The 21376-nt window shown below is 29.9% G+C and overlaps 1 protein-coding gene across 4 annotated transcripts in view; it reads left to right on the top strand.

The window, feature by feature from the left end:
* LOC149881626 (adhesion G protein-coupled receptor G2-like) overlaps nt 1-10079 on the top strand; it is a 28003-nt gene extending 17924 nt beyond the window's left edge. The window contains exons 5-11 of one of the 4 annotated variants that reach the window (XM_090067342.1): nt 6153-6447; nt 7702-8007; nt 8188-8395; nt 8716-8984; nt 9072-9138; nt 9232-9449; nt 9843-10079. In XM_090067342.1, coding sequence (XP_089923468.1) covers nt 6153-6447; nt 7702-8007; nt 8188-8395; nt 8716-8984; nt 9072-9138; nt 9232-9449; nt 9843-9901 — 1422 coding nt within the window. In that variant the 3' untranslated portion in view covers nt 9902-10079. Of the gene's footprint in view, nt 1-6152; nt 6448-7701; nt 8008-8187; nt 8396-8715; nt 8985-9071; nt 9139-9231; nt 9450-9545; nt 9779-9842 lie in introns of those variants that run through there. The other 3 variants (XM_090067341.1, XM_090067340.1, XM_090067339.1) reach the window with 3 other exon arrangements.
* The last annotated feature ends 11297 nt before the right edge of the window (nt 10080-21376 follow it).

Raw genomic sequence — 21376 nt, 5'->3', positions numbered from 1 at the left:
TTCTTTTCTTCTCCTTTAAGCAAGAAAATCTCTCCAACTGCTATGTCCTTTTAATTATACCGTTGAATAACCGACCATTAGGATATATCGTTCTCGATATATCCTAATGGTCGGTTATTCAACGTATTTTTAATATCACTCAAAACTTCTTTAAGTCGTCCGAAAGTCAGACGAATCCTTCCAGTTACTTAGTGCAATGATCTTTTTACTAAACCCACAATTCTTTCAAAGAAACCTCCCCACCATGGGCTTTTTCCTAAATTAAACTTCCATTTTATATTCATTTCACCTAAGTAATCGTTTATCAGCGGATCTTTCTGCAATCGTCGGATCCACCTTGCAGTACTTACAAATGTTTTAGCATTGTCGCTTATTATGAGTGCAGATGTGCCCCTTCTTGCAATCATTTCTTTTATACTTCGACGAAATTTTTCATTTTCCATTGTTTTTAGTAGATCAAAATGGATTGTTCTTGAAGTTGCACAAGTATAAAGTACAATGTATGATATTTTGTAATACTCTTTGCTTACTGTATATTCGATTGGGCCGGCGAAATCTAAACCAATAGTATCAAAGGGGTATTTGCTTTTACTTCGATACTTTGGCAAATCAGCTGTTAATGGAGCTAGTAATGTTTTGCACTTGAATCTTTTACACCAATTGCAATCGTATATAATTGTTTTGACTTGGCTATGTAAGGTATCTGTCCAATAATGCTCACAAAACTTGAACATTATTAGACCAACCATCCATTGGTGAGTATGTGCATGTGCTCTTTGAATAACCAAATTTGTAAAGGGATGCTTGCGAGGTATAAATATTGGGTGCTCACCTTGTATACGACCCATGCAAACTAAAAGCCCATCGTGATTTCTATGTAATCGTAATCTTTCTGAAGTTTCTTTACATTGTTGGGATTTTTCAAATTCGTCTTGAGCAATTTTGATCAGCTTCTGCATTGCGTTGTTCCTTTCAGTAGCTGATAGCACACCTCGACATTTCCTTTTACTTTTGAGATTGATAATGATTCTTAAGATCCATGCCATTATTCTTATAACTTTTGGTAGTTGATACTTGTTCATAAGTTCATCAAAGTAGATAAACCTCTCTGCTGTGGCAAGGTTATGCATTTTTGTAGGATTAACCTCTTTCATTACTTTATCCATTTGTGTATAAACTATATTGGGTGGCTACTCATTCTTTTTGGTAAGCCATATTGGACCGTTGAACCATATTTGTGGATTTTTTCCATTTTTAATTCCTCTACTTTCAGTATCAGCTGGGTTCTGATTGGTCGGACAGTGACGCCAGATAAGCCAACTTCGTTTATTGATTTCTTTGACACGATTTGATACAAACTGCTTCCATTTACGATTGTCATTAAGGATCCAATGCAGTGCTACTGAACTATCAAGCCAGTCGTATATTTCCATAACTGGGTGTCCTTCAAGTGCCAATTTAACGTTTGTAAGAGCATAAGCTACCATGTTTCCAGAAATCAATTCAAGTCTGGGAATAGAACAAACTCGTTTTAATATGCGTGATTTGGCTATAAATAATCCTTGAGTTACTTTTTTTCCTTGATGTACTACTACTTAAATTACACTGCAGCAGCCATCTTTGCTTGCATCACCAAATCCATGGATGTCAATCTTTTTTATTATATCATTCAAAACAGTTACACTTCTTGGTATTGGTGTAAGGTCTGGTAACGTATATTTCCAAAGCATCCATTCCTTTGTTAATTCAGGTGTAAGTGTTTTTTCCCAAGCAAACTTTAAATCACAAATTTGTTGATATATAAGCTTTGCTGTTAGAGTTATTGGGGAAATCACACCAAGTGGATCAAAAACTCTAGCCAAACTTTCTAAAATTCCTCTTATCGTTATGATGTTTGTTTGGCGAGTTGGTCTGCAATCCATTAATAAAGTGTCATCATTTTTGTCCCACAACAAAACAAGAATTTTTGAATAACGTTTATTTTGTTCATTGATGGTAACTTCATGATTGTTCTCTTTTGAATCATTTGTTTCCAATGCAGGAAAATTCAAGTGCCACTTGTGAAGCTGGAATCCTCCCATTTCGAACAGATGAATTGCTATTTGTTTCAATTTTTCGACACATTTCAGGTCAACTTCCCGAGTGATTATATCATCAACAAATATACCCTTGTTGATTATCTTCATTCTTTTTATGCGGATAATGTTTTTCTTATGTCAATAAATGTTGCTTGACTACTCCCCCAAGAATAAAGGGACTAGATGAACAGCCAAACGAGATTCGAGTAAATCTTAAAGTTATTACTTCTTTACTTTTCAAGTCCGATATCCAATAGAAACAGAAAACATCACGATCTTTAGTATCAACTCTCATTTGTAGAAACGCTTGTTTAATATCTCCAGTAAGACAAACAGGCTGCAATCTGTTTTGTAAAATAACATTGAGTAGTTAGGGTTGTAATGGAGGACCAATATGTAAACAGTTGTTAAGTGAGGGTGATCCGTACTCTTCAGCTGACGCGTCAAAAACAATTCTTAGCTTGGTTGTTTCGGAGTCTTCTTTTATTACTGCTCGATGAGGCATGTAGAATATTCTCTTGCCAGTTGGTTTGCTTGGTGCATACTCAATTATCCCATCCTTGAGTTGTTTTTGAATAATAGCGTTATATTTTATGAGATCATTTGGCTTCTTTTCCAGTTTTCTAAGTACAAAATGCAACCTTGAGATACTCCCATCTGAATAAAATGCTAGTTTTGAATTTTCTACTTTCCATGGTAATCCAGTGTGATAAGAAACAGTCGAGTCTTGTATTAGCTGTTCTTTAAATTCTTCATATACTTCATTTTGATTCGCTTCGCTTTGATCTTCTAGACCAAGAACATCCAAGCTATATAGTTCTTTATAACAGTCGTTGGTTGACTTTGTAAAACATAAACACTCCGAGGTGCTTTGTCTTGGTCCCATAACCGTCCAAACAAATATGGTTTCTTCTGCAATAGCTTCTCCATCATTTCCAGTACTGAAACCTTTCAACTTTATTCTTGCAATATCACCAGCACCAATTATAAGATGAATTTTATGATCATCGTAGTCATCTTCATTTTGAAAATGCAATCCCTCTTGTGTTTGAATTTCTTTTTTAGGACGGATATCCTCGGATTTTGTAGCACTGTAAGCACTTTCCTTTCTAGCTTGTAGAGTTTAATATCAAGGCTGTTGCGTCCGTTTATTGAATATAGAGTTGTGTAGAACAACGGAAGGATTTGATGTTCTGATCCAGTCATAGTTTCAATCTTTTTCGATTTCCAATTATTTGGCTCTAACTTTAGGTACTTGATTGGCGTAGATGAAGTATAAGAACTACCATGTCCCGTATCCAAGAGTGCTCTCACTTTATATTTGCTAACGTTCACAACAACTTTAGGATGAATAATTTGCCCTTCGTATCCAGTCATAAGGGTACCCCTTTTTGATTCGTCTTTATTAACCCTAGTGCATATAGATGAATGATGCCTTCCTTGACAATAGTAGCAAGAACGTTTGCTACGACAGTTGAATACTGTGTGGTTTTTTGACGTGCAGTTGAAGCAGCGATGGTTTTCTTTAAGATATTGTTTCCTTTGCTGTGTTGATTGAAGTTTCGTACATTCGTGACTACGATGATTTTGCGAACTGCAGTAGACACAACCAATGTTTTTAGTTTCGTTATGTTAGAAGTGTTTTTCCATTTGATTTTTGTGCTACCAATTATTGTGGGGTTTTGAATTTTCTTTTCTGATATTATTTCTTGTTCGTCCAATAGATGATTCTGGATTTCGTAAGATATATTCACGTAGAGCTTCAATTAGCTGTTCAAAGCCCCATTCCTGCCATTTTGGATCTGTTCGAGTAATATCAGCTTTAACAGGGCCCAGTTTGTCGAGAGTTTCACGTACCAGTATTTCTGCTGTTTCCAATTTGTTTAAAGTTTTCAACTAGTTTTTGCTTACATTAAACTTTCTGTAAAAATGATATATTTGATCTACGTCGGTATTTTTTATGTAGGGAAGATCCATGATATCACGACCATGCTGGCGTATAATTTCAGAAGTGATTCCATATTTTTGATTTAGAATCATTTTCGCTTTTTCATAACCATTTGCATTAAAAGGGAGTCCAGCAATTTCCTCTTTTGGAGTGTTTGCTAGTAGTTCATGTATGTATGATAATTTAGTTACTGGAGAATAGCTTCTCTTGTCGATTTCTGTGCTGAATTATTCCCAGAACCCCACCCAATCCAGAACAGTCCCATCAATTTTTGAAATTTGTAGTCTGGGAAGCTTTGCTTTACAATCATTTGTGTGTGCGCTGTGCATGCTTTGAGTTGTTTCTTGTTTTTGTTCATTTATTTCTTCTTTTTCGTAATTTCTCTTTCTATGCAGTATTGTTCCAGCGAGGTCAGAAGCTCTTTTTAATTCTTCTATGTTTTGGATGAAATTAAAAGTCTCCGACAGTTTTGCTTTGATGGTTGGTTCTAATCTATCTAGTGTGTGTGTATCGTTGTATTGTTCAATGATATGCGTACTTCCAGACCAAGTCGCTCAACTTTTGTTAATGTTAGTTCCAATTTCCTTGATAGTGTAGCGATTGGATCTTCGCGCTGCTACGGAGGCATTTTAAATTCTATTGTAATCTTTGATTCCTTACGTCAGTTGATAGCTTGAAGAGTGTTCCGTAGATTCCAGTTGTACTGGCAGGGTCGCCACTTTGTGTTGTGAATATTTCTTTGTTTTTAGCTGACTATGGAAGATCGACTCAACGCCTTTTTTGTAACTTGTTCATATATATTTTTATTAAGAAAACAGCGTTATTTATACTAAATCTGACATAGTTGACAATTATTCGTAACTAAAAATAAGATAATAATTGCCAACTTCGTACCATATATTAATTACTGTATAAATACTTAACGTCATCGCGTGGTTTGATAAATGTTTATGACAAATAATATTTAAATTAAGTATAATAATATTTAATGTATATTAATGTGTATAATTGGTATTATTACATTTTTATCAGTTGAACATAATGAAATTCAGTGCCGATTGATTGTTGATAACTGAAAAAACCATTTCGCAGATTTTGATAATATTTTTTGCAGTTAAAAGTTTAGTTGTTTGATTATCTTGGTGTTAAATATTGGTTATCATTGGTAAAATTATGGTTAAGTTATTAGTTCATATTGGGTGAAAATGACTTAATAAATATTAAACAAAAATAAAGTTTTAGAAGTTTTTCTTCAAAAGTTCTTCTTTTTATCAAGTTATGTTTTCAAAACTTACCGAAGCCGCTCTATCTTAACTAGATTTACTTTTCAACAATATAAGGAGCCTCGATCTATCAGTTGAAATTAAGAAAAAATGGAATAAAGAAAAGGGTTTTGTAAATATAATGCAAAATCAGCAATTCGCTTAGTGAATTCAAATTTATGTCAGTTGCCGAGAGACCACACAAAAAATTTAAATACAACCTTTTTAGAAAAATACTTAAATCTCAAAATTATAAAATTAGATATTGTGAAACTGTTGCGAAAAGAGTCACATCCATTCAGCTCCTTTGGTTTGTAAAGTGCACCATACATAAAAATTTTTATTTAATAAAACTTTTAAACTACAAAAGCATCATAACAAGAGGAGTACATTTTTGTCATAAGATAGAGTATAAGATTTCTATTTTTTTTTAACTTTTTTCTGATTAATTACATAGAGAATCTCCAAGGTGCAGAATTTGATTATCTATTTCAACTGTTTGCGCTAGTTTCTAGGCTCACAAAGTAAATATAACTTTCAAAATTTTAAAATAGTTCATATTTTAACAGTGCTTTACTAAATTTTAGTGCATAATTTTAAAATTTATCATAAGAATTTATCATAAGAGTTTATCAATTTCAAATATCGGTCAATTGGCTGAAAGCTTTGGCAATGCAAAACTTTTATTCCCGAATCTTCCATCAAATAATTAAATACTGAACGTTTTAACTATACAAACTTTATGCACTATTTTTTATAAATAGTTATTTTTAAACTAAAAAATCTCTTTTATTCTTAAAAGAGTTAAAAGCATACTAATTTGTTACAGTTCTTTACTTTAGTCTTTTCTTTTTGCTGCCATAGATTTCGGTTGGGATTTTAAATTTGGTTGATAAAATTCTAGAAGTTAACATCTCCCTTCTTTCTGAAGGTCAAGCTGATAACAATTCCTCTAGAAAACTTTTATCAAGTCTTGATTCTTTAGCAAGTTCGATGGCTGAAGAGCTTAAGGAGCATAGTAAAATGGAATATGATGTTTCAAAAAACAACATTGCATTAAGTGTGGGCACTGTAAAAAGTGAAAATGTGTATATTACTGCATACAAAGTTGCTGAAAAAGAAAACAAAGTTGCCATATCAAACAAATCACCAGAAACTTGTAAGTTTTTCTAAATTGCGTACTTGGAATTTGTAAATCTAGCTTATACTCGTAACATCTTCTTAATTTAGAATACAATTAGCTATTATTTAGACTTGTGCATATTGCTTTAACAACTTAAATAATTATTGCTTATTGTATAAATATTTTATCATATTTATTGGTTAAGAGATTCATATTTTAAGAATATGAAAACATTTTCTTGCAGAAAAAAAAATGCAGCTTTTGTTGTTGGCAATTAATTTAAACTTTTAAGTTAAAAATTTACAAATAAAGTTCTTTAAATGCTGGGGCGTTGCAGCTATAAAAATAAGTCACGTGACTAACCTGGTTTTCAAAGTAAAATAGAACTAGACTAAGCAACCAGAATTTGTAATGACACGGAATCTCTAAAATATTTAATTGGAAAAATTAAAAGCTGATCAAAATATTTGATGCTCGGAGGTTTTTTGTGCTGAAATCATTTTAATATCGAATTCTTCGAGAAAAAAATGGAAAACAAGGAAATGAATTCTTGATAAAAAAGGTTTTTAGGTAGCAGTATTGGATTTAAGAACAAATTACAAACGTTTTGTAAAGTTGTAAAAAGATAATAAAATTACAAAAAGGCAAGATGTTTTGCATGTGAAGATTATGAAGAAGAAAACAGTTTTTATATCAAATAGATTTCAAAAACTTTTAAGCTTTTCAAAGTTGCATTCTACAATAAGTACTTGTAATAAAGTTGGCAACTAATTTATACTTCCAGCAACAAACAACGTTTTTTTGAAGTTCTAAAAAGGGAATAAAATTGAAAAAAGGCGAGATGTTTTATATATAGTATAGTAAATAAAGAATGCTTTCGAGTAAGTATTGAACTCTCTTAACTAGGAAAACTTAAATTTTTGCTTGATAACCTTGCTTTTTATATCAAAACCCAACTAAAGTGCAAGTTTTTATCACTGGTTTATTCTGAGAGACAAAACTTCTTTTAAAGCGTTATGATAAATAAAAATCGATTAAGAGATAAAAATCGTTATACAAATAAAAATCGATTATGAGATAAAAATCGTTATGTATATAAAAATCGATTGAGAGATAAAAATCGTTATATAAATAAAAATCGATTATATAAATAAAAATCGTTATATAAATAAAAATCGTAAATAATAATCGTTAAAAATCGTTATATAAATAAAAATCGTAAATAAAAATCGTTATATAAATATAATCGATTAAGAGATACTAAGTGAAAGATTATTTTTTATTTTATAGACTTTGAAGAACTTGCTTCTATTTTTATTCCTGGCAGTGCGCTTGTTAATACCACCAATAATATTTATTCCTTTCTCTATATGAATCCTCATTTTTTCACCACAAATGAAAAACTGTTTATGAAAGATTCAAAGCAGTCATCAAATACTATTAAAGTTGGAGTTGCTATCAGCACCGTTCTTTCTGCCAGTGTTTTGAATCAATCAATTGAAAGTCTAACAAATCCAATATCCATAAAATTTAAAAAGATTAATCCAAATAATTTAAATGGAATGTTTGATTGCTATTTTTGGAGCGTCAAGTTAGGTAAGTTTAATTGTTTTAATTAGCATTCAAAATTACAGGAATATATTATAGCAATGTAGAAGGACGCAGTAAAACGAAATTAGGATTGGTATAATAGATGATAAAAATGTTGCTGTGAGAAACAGAAAGAAGTGATTTATTTTGCATTTTAAAATAGTTTTATTTTATTTTAAAACATAGACAGTTGGTCAAACATTGGTTGCCGCAAACTGAAAGAAAGCGATACTGAAGTTCATTGTGAATGTGATCATCTCACAAACTTTGCACTTATCCTGGATGTATCACAAAGTCATTCAAATCCTAAAGAACTTCAATGGCTGTCTCAGATCGGATGCACAATTTCATTAGTGGGGTTAACGTTATTACTGTTGAATCTGATACTATTCAAGTTAGTATCTTCCAAATAGTAATTGTCTAATAGAATAGTTTAAATTTGTCGTAAAATACTTAATAAACAAATAGCTTAATAGAACTTTGGCAACAGATGATGTATAAGGTAATATCATTTTAATCTTTGATTATATTTTGCGTCAGAAGAAATTTTTTGTTTTGTGCCTAAATAAGCCATATAACGATAGTTTCTATGAAAGTATTTGATTTTCTATGACACTTTGTAACTAAATGTGATAAATCTTATAATAATATGACATTTTAATTCAATATCAATCATGCAAAAACTAAAAGCCTTTAAAATCCCTTTTTTTAAAGAAAACTACGACAAAAGTTTCCAATGAAAATTCTCATTTGCCAGTGCACATCAATATTTTTTTTGCTTGTGATATTCCTTGCTGGAGCTAAACGTGGCTCCTCATCTCCGTACTCTTGCCGCATTGTTGCAGGAACACTGCATTATTTTGTCTTGACAACCTTTTGTTGGGCAGCTATTGAGGGAGTAAGTTTGTACCGCGACTTTGTGAAAATTTTTAGAAAAGATGATCCGGTAAAGTTTATGGTTATATCTTCGTTATTTGCTTGGGGTATGTTGTTTTTTTCTTTTATTCTTTTTTTTTTTTGGAAGCGTTTGCTATTGCTTCTATTTCTATTTATTTGATTTTTTTTTTCAGGATGTCCATTAGTTGTTGTTTTAGTAACTGCTAGTGTTGCCAACAGTTCCTATATCAATAGTGAGTTGTAAGTTTGCATTTATGGTAGTTTTTAGAACAATGCTCTTCTTTTTTTTAAAATATATTTGTTTAAGTTGGTAATCGAAATCCTGAATTTTAGCTGTATTATCCGAGGAGGCTACTTTTATTTTGGTTTATTGACTCCTGTTGCTGTAATCTTGTTAATGAATATTTCAATTCTTATATTGGTTATGGGTTATATCAGTAAACGTTTAGCGCAAAAGGAAGAATACAATCGCATCATTCGTTCGTGTCGTATTGCATTTGGATGTAGTACCTTACTTGGTTTGACCTGGGTATTTGGATTATTTGCGTTTGGTAGGTTATTAAAACTTTACACTTTTAACAAAAAGTTTCTTCTATTTTTGGTCTTGTTATTTAAATTACTAAAGTGTTCAATACTAACAATTTTAGGCGACAAAGGGTACACGTTCCAAATACTTTTCGTCGTATTTAACAGCTTGCAGGGCTTCTTTTTATTTATATTAAATGTTCCTCTAAGCCGTGAAGTTCGTAGAGAATGGCGGCATCTGATAGCAGACGTATGCAACAAGAAAATTAGACGAAGCAAAAGGAAAAGATGTCTTGATAGAAGACATACAAACAATTATAAGTTTTTAACAAACAGTTAAAATGACAAACAAAACTTCTTCCATTTAATGGAGAGTCATGTTTTTCTATCATTTGAATGTTTTATTTTTAAACCATCAGGCTTTGTTTTGGAATCATCAAAGAATAGTATTAACACAAGTTGCACTGACGTGACTTGATACGAAGCTATATCCTTCAAGATGTTACTTAAGTAGAAAAGAGAATTACAGCACATTGCGCAACGCGAAGAAGATTTAACACTCGGCAGAAAGCATGCAAACATTCGTTTGAAAACATGTTCATTTGTATGCAATTTTCTTCAATGTTTATATAGATAAGTAAAATGTTTAAAAGAAACGCTTCTCTTAATTTCTTAACTTGTAGATCTGACAAAATTATTTGCTTTTACTATTGATTTAAAAACTACCACTTTTTATCAACTTTGTTGAAATAAGTTATAAAACAGTGTTTAGAATCACAGTTTAATTTCAAAATAACCCATTTCCATATTAACCCAAATAAGATTGCTTGTTAATTAGGCTCTTGAGCTGATATTGTAATTCGGGCACAAGCGATTAATCAATATTTACTCTAGTAGTTTTTACAGAAGCAGAACTAAAATATAATCACAGAAGTATTGTTTTGTAAATCAAGACTTTTCTATAGGCATCTAGTTAAAAATTTCTGGGCCCGAATCGTTGAAACAAAAAGGACAATAAATTAAATTATTTGCTTATAATGTCAACGTTATTCATCTTGGCTATAAGACCACTGTTTGTCTACATGTTACTTTTAATCAGTGTTTTTGCTAATTAGAGAGTTTCCAAGTTACTTTCACGTATAGGTGTCCTTATTAAATGCGGTTAGATGAGTTTCTTATCAAGCTTATTATTAGTATAACTGGAAGTCTCGCCCTTTATTGCTCATTACAAAAGCAGACGAATATATATAGATGTACTGAAAATATTCAACTTGTTTTGCTTTACAAAAGAAATATGGTATGACCGAATATTTAAACAAAAATACAAATAAGAATTTCATTTTGATAAACTTACAATACCATGCAGAAAACAGATAGAATTAATTTCCACTTTCAATCCAACACCTAAATTACTAAAACATGTCAATTTACTAAATTAGTTCTATTGGCAGTGACACGGTGAGTTTCCAATTAAAACCTGCATTGTCCGAATTACAGAGTTACCCTATATTTTTTAGACCTAAATTGAACAACGGAAAATTATCTTTGTGGTGAAAGCAATTTTAAAGGGCATGTCCTACTTAATTACACCTTAATTATCCTGCTGAAATCAAAATCAAAATAGAAGGCCGGTTTGAAAGTCGTATTATCTGTCGGATGGATAAATTTTCTCAAAATAATTTTAATTATCGCGCAATAAATTTTATGTAAATCTCGTACTGGATAAAACATTTTGCGTTAGTTAAATCTAAACTCTGCTAAACTTACTAATCTTTGAATAAAAAAAACAGTATCTATTTTTTCTAACCTGTTTTAAATTTAATAACTATTGTGATAATGCCTAAAAAATATTTAGCTCTCAAAGTTGTGCTAGTCCCATTCCTAAAAAATATTTAGCTACCAAAGTTGTGCTAGTCCCATTCCTAAAAAAATGAGTTGTGTAGCAAAAAACCCTTATAAAACCTTTTTTTACTTTGAAAAGGAAAAGTTTATTTTTGTTGAATTTCAGCTCAATATTTATTTCATTTTGCTGTTAAAAGTTTTAAGTCTTTTTTTAAGCATACTTTAACTCCATATACCTGTATAGAGTTAAAGTATGAACTAAATGAGGAGAAAAATGAAAGAGATTTGATCGGAAGGTGCTACGAGGCAGAGAAGTTGTAAATTTAGTAAATCCTCTATCTTTATGTGTCCACCGACATTTTCGATTCGCCTAGCTCTTACTTTCACAAGCTTGAAGCGTTTTTCAGCTCAACACCATAAAAGTATGCTCATATCAAAAGCAATGATGTGGGAGTATATAAACTAATTGAAAATTATTTTGTCTGACGTTATTAGAGTTTTGAGCTGCCCAAATTGGTTTCAAACAACTTAAACAATAATCGAAATTAAAAGCAAAAAGCGAACACTTCCTTGTGAACTTTCATTTCTTTGTTCAAAGTATAAATCTATTATTAAATACGAGAATATAACATATAATGAAAACTCTTGGAATATAACATTCTGGAATTGAAAGATGTATGATTTTCCTGAGTATGCGAAAACAAATGATGCAAAAAATCTGGGATAAACTTTTGAAAATAGCTAACATTACAGAGAGATTCTGATAGGAAGCAATAGCTGATTCTGTCGGCGATTTAAGACAGCACTTTCAAAATGATGATGAGATTTTGAATATTGGTGTAACATAAGACGGCACGTGGCAGCCTTAGTGGTTTTCCTCATTGAATGGTATATTTGGAGTACTCATAATGGACAGTGGAAAAACTGTCCATTATGAGTACTCCAAATGTTGAGGTGATAAATGAATATGCAGGAGATGCTCTTTAAGTAAGAATCTTGGTAAAATATATTCTACTGCTAATACCCAGTGGGAGATAGATGTAAAAATTGATAGATTAGAAAACTTCGTTTGCCTGAAAATAAAATAGAATATTGGTTATTTATTTGAAAATCAGCAGCGTTCTCTCCACGTTTTCATGTCGCACCTTCGAAAGTTAACAATTGGTACCACCCACATCGGCCAACAAGTAGTTGGTGGAAAATCAACAGCGAAAAAGTAATGTCATTACATCTACGAGCCATATCCTGATATTCTGTTATTGATTGTATACTAGACTAAATTTCAAAAAAGTCTTGATGGCACAGCACAAAATTCCAACGATCCTTTCAATTGAATAATTTAAGATTGTTTCCCAAAAGTAAAGTTTGTCACGCTGGAATTGCTGTAGTTTGTTATCTATGACGTGAACTGCTGTAGTTTGGTATGTATGTTTTAAGTGGAAAAGAAATTTAACTAGTCAAGGAAAAAATCAGTAAAAAAATAAAACCAGCTAATTAATCTTTCTGAACAATTCCCTCTATCCTATTGTCAAATTCAGCGTTCAGGTCCCAAGACCTAAAATTTTAAAAACAAATCTGTTCTATTTAAAATACATGTAAAACTGTTCTAAATATGGTAGCACAGTTTCATTTTGCCTTTTTTATTCATTTTTGGTTAAACACGGGTGGCGCAAATACTACATTCTGTTTATTTTAGAGCGTATTTGGGGTTTAATGCAACAATTATAGTCCAATACAAAATTTATTTTTGTATCACTTTTGTTTTTGTAAGTTTGGTTATTACGCTATCTATATATTACATTATTGAAAATTTTTTTTTTTTTTCTTTTTTCTATATTTAAAAGCGGGATTATCCGTTAAGAAATTTCTTACATTATTTCTCTAAGTCTTATTTTGTCATTTTTGTTATTTTTCTTTTGGCTAAAAAAAATAGTTTTAAAGGGTATGATTTCATTAATTTTCCAAAAAAGGGTTGTAGAAGAGATTTATGGATTCTTTCTTTATTCTGTCAACTCAGGAACAAAAATGGAAACACGTAGGCTGCTTCTTTTATATTTGTTTAAGAAGTTTATTTAATATTATGTTATTTAAGTTTTTGTGAGAACTTCTTCAAAGAAAACTTTGATACCGTACCAAGTGAAATCAAATTAAGTTCTAAAATCACATTAAAAAAATTAATTTTTGCAATCAGATTAACATCAGAATAACAGTCGTGGGGCTAAAGGCTGGTTGCCCAAAAAGGATAAGCTATATTGATAGTACCTTAAAAATAGTAAAAGAAAATTAAAGTAAAAAAATATTTAAAAGAATTAAAGAGAAAATGATAAGTAGAGGAAAAGAAAAAAAAAAGAAGTAATAGAAATTAATGCGTAAATTATAAGAAGTAGAGAAAATAAAAAAAAAGTACATAAAGTACAAAACTAACACAGATGCGGCAGCAATATTTTGGTCGAAAATATAAAGGCCATTTAGAAAGAATTTCACAATTCAGATATTTGGCCATGCAATGTCATGAGAGTTCTTCATCATTGATGATAAAAAATTATGATTTATTAAGTATCTTATATTCAATACAATATATTGTAAATATCAGTAGTTTAATATTAAACTAAAATAACACAACTCGAAGTTGAGAGAAGGACCATGAGAGTGACTCTTGGGGAGACTCTTGGGAAGAAAGACTTAAAGCTCTCAGAATTGAACGATAAAAAAAAAGCTTCCAAGTTGTTTAAAGAGCTGTCCATCAATGATCAAAAGTATTCTCAGATGGGAATGATATTAATCGTCGCATTTGTTATCAATATCAACTGTAAAGTTTTGTAAGTCTAGTAGTTAGAAAAAGCTAAAATATTGCTACTACACCCTTTAATTACAAAATCATATTGAATAACACTGATGACATATTTGTCTTGTGCTTCTTGACATTCAGGTTTATCGTTGATGGGTTAAATTATAGTAAAACAATAAGTCATTTACAGTTGCCAGAGCGAGTTTTCTTAAAAATAATAAAATCTGTTCAAATTTCTCAAAAATATGCTCATTCCAGAATTAATTATGGCAAGAAAGTGTTTGGACGAAACTCGCTTTCATCTTAAAACTAGACATGAAAATTTTCAATATCATCTCCAAAGTTAGGTTAGTAAAGTTACTTTGTCAACAGTTTTCTAAAACACATACGACTTATTGACACTTTTTATAACTCCTACAATTTGAATATTAACATCGGTTTAAAGTAAACAAATAACTTTAAGGACTGCAACATTGTTTTATTCCCACTTTTCTCCGAATAAATTATTTAACAAACTCGTTTGCTAAATTTATTAGTTTTTTATTGTTTGGAGTTTTTTTTATTTTAAGAAAGCTGTCCTTGTACCATTTGAAGTTTTCTTGACTCTACTCCCCTTTTCAACTTTTTGAATAGGAAATTAAAAAATGATTTAATGTGATAATGGATTCTCCATCTCTCATAAGTTTTAATACTAAAAATAAATTACTTAAACTTCTCTTCAAGTTAATATTTTGAGGGGTGTTATTTTTCTTATTTATAGTTTCTGGTTTTGTTAAGGATTTGTTTACTTACGTATTCTAAGAATGCCACGTGTTTATTCTATTAGTTTGCCTTGCCTTAAGTGTTCGGATGCATGTCTCTCGTGAAATTGTATTGTTTTAATTTGCGTATGGTTCTTATATGGTTTGTACATGGTGCGTGAATGGTTTGTGTAATTGGTCGCGTAATGATAGATATTGATTTTTTACACTAGATTGACATAAAACTTTAACAATAAATTCTTAATGCATATATTAGCAATATGCTTACGGTATATTGTTAATATATTCATTAAGAATTTATTGTCTTTTAAAGTAATTAAATTTATTTAAATTTTGAATTCATACTTTATCTTTTAATTTTCTACAAATACATTAAGACGCAATCAAATTTTATTGAAAATAACTTCCCCTAACATCTTTGGTATTCACTCCTAAAATGTCTACTTATATTTTTAGTCCTATCATGAGTGACGTTGAAAACTAATTAACATTTGCTACCTGAAATCTTTTATTTAAAAAATATTATATACAAGTGTGAGAATGGAAAACAAAAGAAACTATAAACAAAATTTGTATGTTTTATTCCACTCAAACGTATAACGTATTCGTAAACATGTACAACTGTATGAAAAACAAAATATTCAGTTATACTATTAAAGTTTAAAATGTTTTTGTATGAACGACCAGAATATCAATTGTAACTACACTGATATAATGATAATAGTTTAAGTTCTGTAGCTAATAATGATTTTTAAAAGTGGAGACCAATATGAAACAAAAATCAATTAAAACATAACTGGTAAAATCTGTTTTTGAGAATAATGATTCAGAATTCGAAAAAAAATCATTAAATGAAGATAAAATTCAATTTCTATGGTGGAACAACACCTGATTTATGAAATATCTGCGGACGAATGGGAAATGAACGTTTAAGAAAATCTGAGAAGATTTTATTTGAGAATTGATAAAAAGATATTTTTGGAGATTTTTAAGAAAAGAGTTTTTGGAAAAAGAGAAAAGATATTTGAAAAAAGTAAGTACAGAAAAATAAAAATAAAGGGATGTTTTCAAACAAGTTATACATTTTAAAAATAAAATAGCCCTAATATTCATTGACAATTTGGCCATGAGCTCGTTAGTGATTAGAAAATATTTTTGAGTGACTTGGTTGTATGATATTTTATGTGTTTGTAAAGAATATATTTCAATAAAATATTTGAGAGTACTTATTAAATAAGAAGTGAAAGACCATTAGTAAGTACCATTTTAATTAATATTTTGATTGAAGAATTATTTTATCCTTGTTAATTGTATTAAGATTAAGCTGTTAAATTTTATGTAGGTAAAAAAGTTAAAAGTTGAGGAGCCTACCGTTATAAGAACCATATACGAACCTTTAGTGAACCACGCACACCCACACAACACTGAGAGCAACCAAATAATCAAATCATAAACAACCAAACATCTAACAAAACAACCATATTTTGCGAAGACTAAATATATCTCCGTACTAATCAAATCTCGGTCCCTTACACAATCAAAGTATAGCTTTTAACATTTTAAACCATTTTAACATTTTAAACCATTTTAACATTTTAAACCATTTTAACATTTTAAACCATTTTAACATTTTAAACCATTTTAACATTTTAAACCATTTTAACATTTTAAACCATTTTAACATTTTAAACCATTTTAACATTTTAAACCATTTTAACATTTTAAACCATTTTAACATTTTAAACCATTTTAACATTTTAAACCATTTTAAAGATTTATATTTAAAACAAATATTTTGTAAAATAGTTATTAAAAACAATTATGTTAAAATCAACATTTTGTTATGTTTCAATTTTAATCAATTCTCGAAATGGTTCGTAAAATGATAGAAAAAAGATAGATAGAGCTGCTGCATCAGAGTAATTATTGAAAGCAACTGTAAAGTTTAAAAAGCAGGCTACTGAATGTATTAGTTTGCAAGTTTGGCATTGATCGAACAAATTTAAAAAGATATTTTCGTATGTAAAAAAACTATCCAAATGAATTTTTTAAGTCAATTATATATAGGTTTTTGCGGCAGAAGACAAGGAGAGTTTATTCACCGATACGTTTACTGGCATTAAATTTTGCTATGAAAGCTGTTAAGAACTGCGGGTAATTCCGCCTCAAAAGTTCTAAATGTTATCATGTATTTCAGAGTGGTTTGATTTTCAGATATCCGAGAGAAATAATTACAAAATAGTCAATCTGAGAACTCCAAAGTATGAAGCAGAAGTCATTACGTTTTAACAAGAAAACCAATCTTAAAGTAAAAACGAAATTGATTTCTTTAGTATGCAAATGGAATTAAACAACGTTAAAGAAAGAGATAAATTTTACTTTTGAAAAATATCACCGATACAGTTTCACAGAATTCCGAAACACCAACGTCTTTCTATTGCAAAAAATAAGCTATAGAATATAAACAAAGCATTTGAACAAAACTTTAAACTGAAAAAAAATCCCTACACATATATACAGTGCACATGTATATTGTTAGTGATACAGAACTGAGATAGATTATTACCGCAATCTTTATAAGTTAAAAGTGATGAAAGTAAATGCTAAGATTTGAATAAATTCATATAAGCCATTTAATATGAAAAAAAAAAAATCAGACAGATTTAACCAAACTCAACTGCTAACAATGACTTCAGTTTCTTGGTCTAGAAAGTATGCTGCTGAACACTGTGAGTAAACAAAATCAATAACTCTTACACACAAGACTTCAAAAAAATAGCCATTTTGTCAATCAATTTAACAGAATGGGTATTTGAAACAACGTTAAAAGAAGCCGGTTTTTTATCATGATGACGAATTACTTAAGAAAATGGCGGGAAATAAAGACCAAAAAAAAATTGCTTAAACCATAAAATGCAAAAATATTTTGTATAAGAAAACCTAAAAAACTTGCATGTAGCATTCAAAACAAAGTTTCCGACCCAAAAATTGGTTTTTCAAAGTTTTGTAGTTTAAACCGTAAATGGTGTGTTACACCAGGGTTATCTGGAACCCATTCAGTTTGTATCTGTACCTTTCACCAAAATACAATTTCGTTAGTAAGACCAATCAAATGGCAGTTTCCATTCAAAGTATCAATTTCAGAGTTTAAATGCAACGTAAATTAAAATAAGTGCGTGATTCAGACAAGCCAAAGTTTTCCAGGAGTATATTCTTTACAAGTATTCCTGGATTTAAAACAGTTTCATTATGATTACACGAAGGAAATCTATTCGATGGAATACAACTGATTCAGGGTGATGCTGCGTGAAGTAAAAAAAACATATTGGCACAAAGACATATTGACAAGTGTCACACTCTTTTGTGTTAAACAAAATGTTTGATAAAATGAAAGAAAAAAAGGAATCTTGCTTAGCTTGATCAGCTCTGCATTTGTCGTTCAAAATGAAATTCAAAGTTATCATCGGATCAAAATTGGATGCAACTTTCATTCTTTCATCAAAATTAAATGCAACTTTCATAGTGTTTTTTTTTTTTTAATTAAATGAAACGGAATAAAATTCTTTCTTCTTTGATACAGAGAAGAGTCATCATAAAACTTATTTTGAGTAAGTAGTTCTTACTTAAAAATAACTAAAACAAAACTATTTTCAGAGGGTGGTGCTGCACAATATAAAAATCACAAAAATGTTGCAATAAAAAAATGTTAGTCATAAAATTTAATTCAATATTGATGCAGAATGGACATTTTTTTCCACAAGTCATGGAAAGTCGTCATGCAATGGAGAAGGAACAGTAGTATACAGACTAACTTGCTAGATCTTGTTTGCAAAGAACATTTAAGTGATCAGATTTTATATTGTGATATTGTATTTGACTTTTGGATTCGTAACATTACTGACATTATCAATAAAATTTTTAAAAAATTTGAATGAAATTTGCTTTCTAAAAAGTAAAAAGTTTAAATATGTTTAGCCCAAGTGTGAAAAAAAAAAAGAAGCAATATAAGTTTAAAATCAATATCTTGAAACTCAGGGATTTTATTTTATGGCGTTTTAATACCTTTTTTTTTGATTGGAATGATGGAAAAGTTTAATTTTCTTAAAACAGATTAAGAAACAGGTAGATTCTGATGACATGATGGGCCATAAAAAAGAAAACGCGATCATAATCTTCATCTTCTTAACTAACATATCAAGTCGGTAATGGTACTTGTTCATGGTAAAAATGGTTTGCCAATTTTTGAAGGCAATTGCACACTTGTTTCGTCATGGTTGCGTAACTGTAAAGTAATGGAACTCAAGAAGTTTAAAATTAAACTCAGATGCAATTAACAGCGACATTTGAAGAGCAGATTGTATTATAACTTTTTGTTACTATGCGTTATGACAAAAACCAAATTATAAATACGTGTCTGCTTTAAAAAAAAATAAATACCGAGCTCTGAATTACTAGGCAGCTTCAAACGCAAAAAAAAAATAAAACTATTAATTCGCAGTTTTGCTAAGTGAAGTCTCCTCATTCAAAACCTATTACAGCTCATCAAAATAAAATAGCAGATGTATATTTTTCCGGATAAAGTTTTGGAAGTTTAAAAGCAATACAAAATTGATGATATTGTAATGAGAGAGAAAAAACGTGGAAACCTGAATGAAAGTAATAACTTACTCAAAAGCTATCAAACATCAAGCTCTTTATAATCTTGCATGATTTATGTTATCATCCCATGTTGTTTGTAGTTAAAGCACCATTAGTGACATCCAAATGCATAAATGTTCAAATTCAACTTATAGTTACTAAATTTGACAACAGTCTATTTCACAAACCTGTTTAGAACCATAGAACCATTTATTCATTTCATGATCATAACATGAGAATGTTATCAGTTTGCAAGATTACAAATTTAAAAAAAAAAAGAGATTGATACTGCAAAAAGTAAATAGAAGTTAACTATAAGTTTAGTAATTGGTAGAATGACCTTTACAATCAATAACTGTTGAAGTTGGCACCTTTTCATCACCTTAGGAACATCCTAATTATTCAAACGATCCAAATGCTTTGATAAAAATTCAATGAGTGTTAAGTCAGGATTTTATGATTACTAAACTTTGGTTAATACCACTACTTTTTAGTTAGGAAATACTAATTTAAAAAACTCTTCAAATAATTCAGTATTTTTTGGATTGTTATTCTACTCCTGATAAAGATAGAGGAAGTAGGGGCACAATGTAAATCCATCATTAGAATCATTTCTGATTGCTTGATTTGAAAAACGTTGTACAAAATGCTTGTCAATCATTTTTCGTGGGTTTCCTCACTATTATTCTCCTAGAAGTAAAAAAAAAGTTTAATAACTAATTTTAGTTCCGAAACAAAATCACTGCCCTTCAGGGATTTTGTTTCGAAACCAAAATGAGTTATTTCTTATGTATTTCCATCTGCTGAGTTCGAAAATGACATTAAAAATGACATATTAGCTCTAGTTTAAAAAATAAAAGCAAAAATTTTTTCTTAAAGCAAGGGTTGAATTAAGTGATCGCGAAATGAAAAATCTGGAAAACTATCTGGTCTTAAAAATTTTAATTTATGCAAAACCGTGTACATTGTTTTCAAGGGGCGAATCAACTTAAATTTGTTAGCGAAAAAGTTATGAAATATAAAATAATAAACTTAAACTACAAAAGTAATAACACTCTACTAACTAACTGAATTACAAAAGGAATAAGACTATAATAGTGTAATTACTTTTATAACGCACTTATAACTTTTATAATTCATTCTTAGTTGAAACAACATAAGTAATCCCAAATTTAAATTAAGAAAAACAACTTTTTATTGGATGTTTTTTAAATTAGCGCTCGTTTTTACGGGCTGTTAGTAACTTTTTATTAAGTACGTTTTTATAAAGTTGTTTAAGTGTATTTGTAGAAGTTCATTAAGTTTTTAACACCATTTGGTTATCCACTTTATCTTTTTGGATGTTTTTTTACTTCGATTAAAGTTTGGAATTACTAATGTTGTTTGAACAATAAATGAACTTTAAAAGTTATAAGTGCTTTTTAAAAATAATAATACTTTTATAGTTTTATTACTTATATAATGCAGTTAGTGACTGGAGTGTTTTTACATTTGTAATCGTAAGTTAATTGTTTTGTTGTTGTTTTTTAAACTTTTTTGCTAACAAACTTAAAATAATTTGCTCCTTGAAAAAAAAGTAAACGGCTTTGCATAAACTAAAATTTTAAAGAACAGATATTTTTCTAGATTTTGCAAATCGCGATCATTTAATTCAACCTTTGCAAGGATATAAACTTACATTTTTAAAAAAAATTGCCAAGGAAGTGTGTAAGTTTAGTGGACAATTTTTGTTACATTTGTGGAGAAATAACGATTTCCTCACATAAAAAAAATATGACACCTTTTGTGCAGACTGCTTACCAGAATTACTTCGATGTGAAGGTAGGGGACCAGGATAAGTCATGGGCTCCACATATATGATGTAGTTCTTGCTCGGGTACCCTGCGAGAATGGTTGAAAGCTAAAAAAAGATCATTGACTTTTG

Source organism: Hydra viridissima, unplaced genomic scaffold, assembly GCF_058129835.1.
Source record: "Hydra viridissima isolate aposymbiotic clone 2 unplaced genomic scaffold, HvirCarnegie_v1 scaffold_11, whole genome shotgun sequence".
Classification (NCBI taxonomy): Eukaryota; Metazoa; Cnidaria; class Hydrozoa; order Anthoathecata; family Hydridae; genus Hydra; species Hydra viridissima.
The sequence above is the reverse complement of the archived record's forward strand: the minus strand, read 5'-3'. Positions and strand labels throughout refer to the sequence as shown.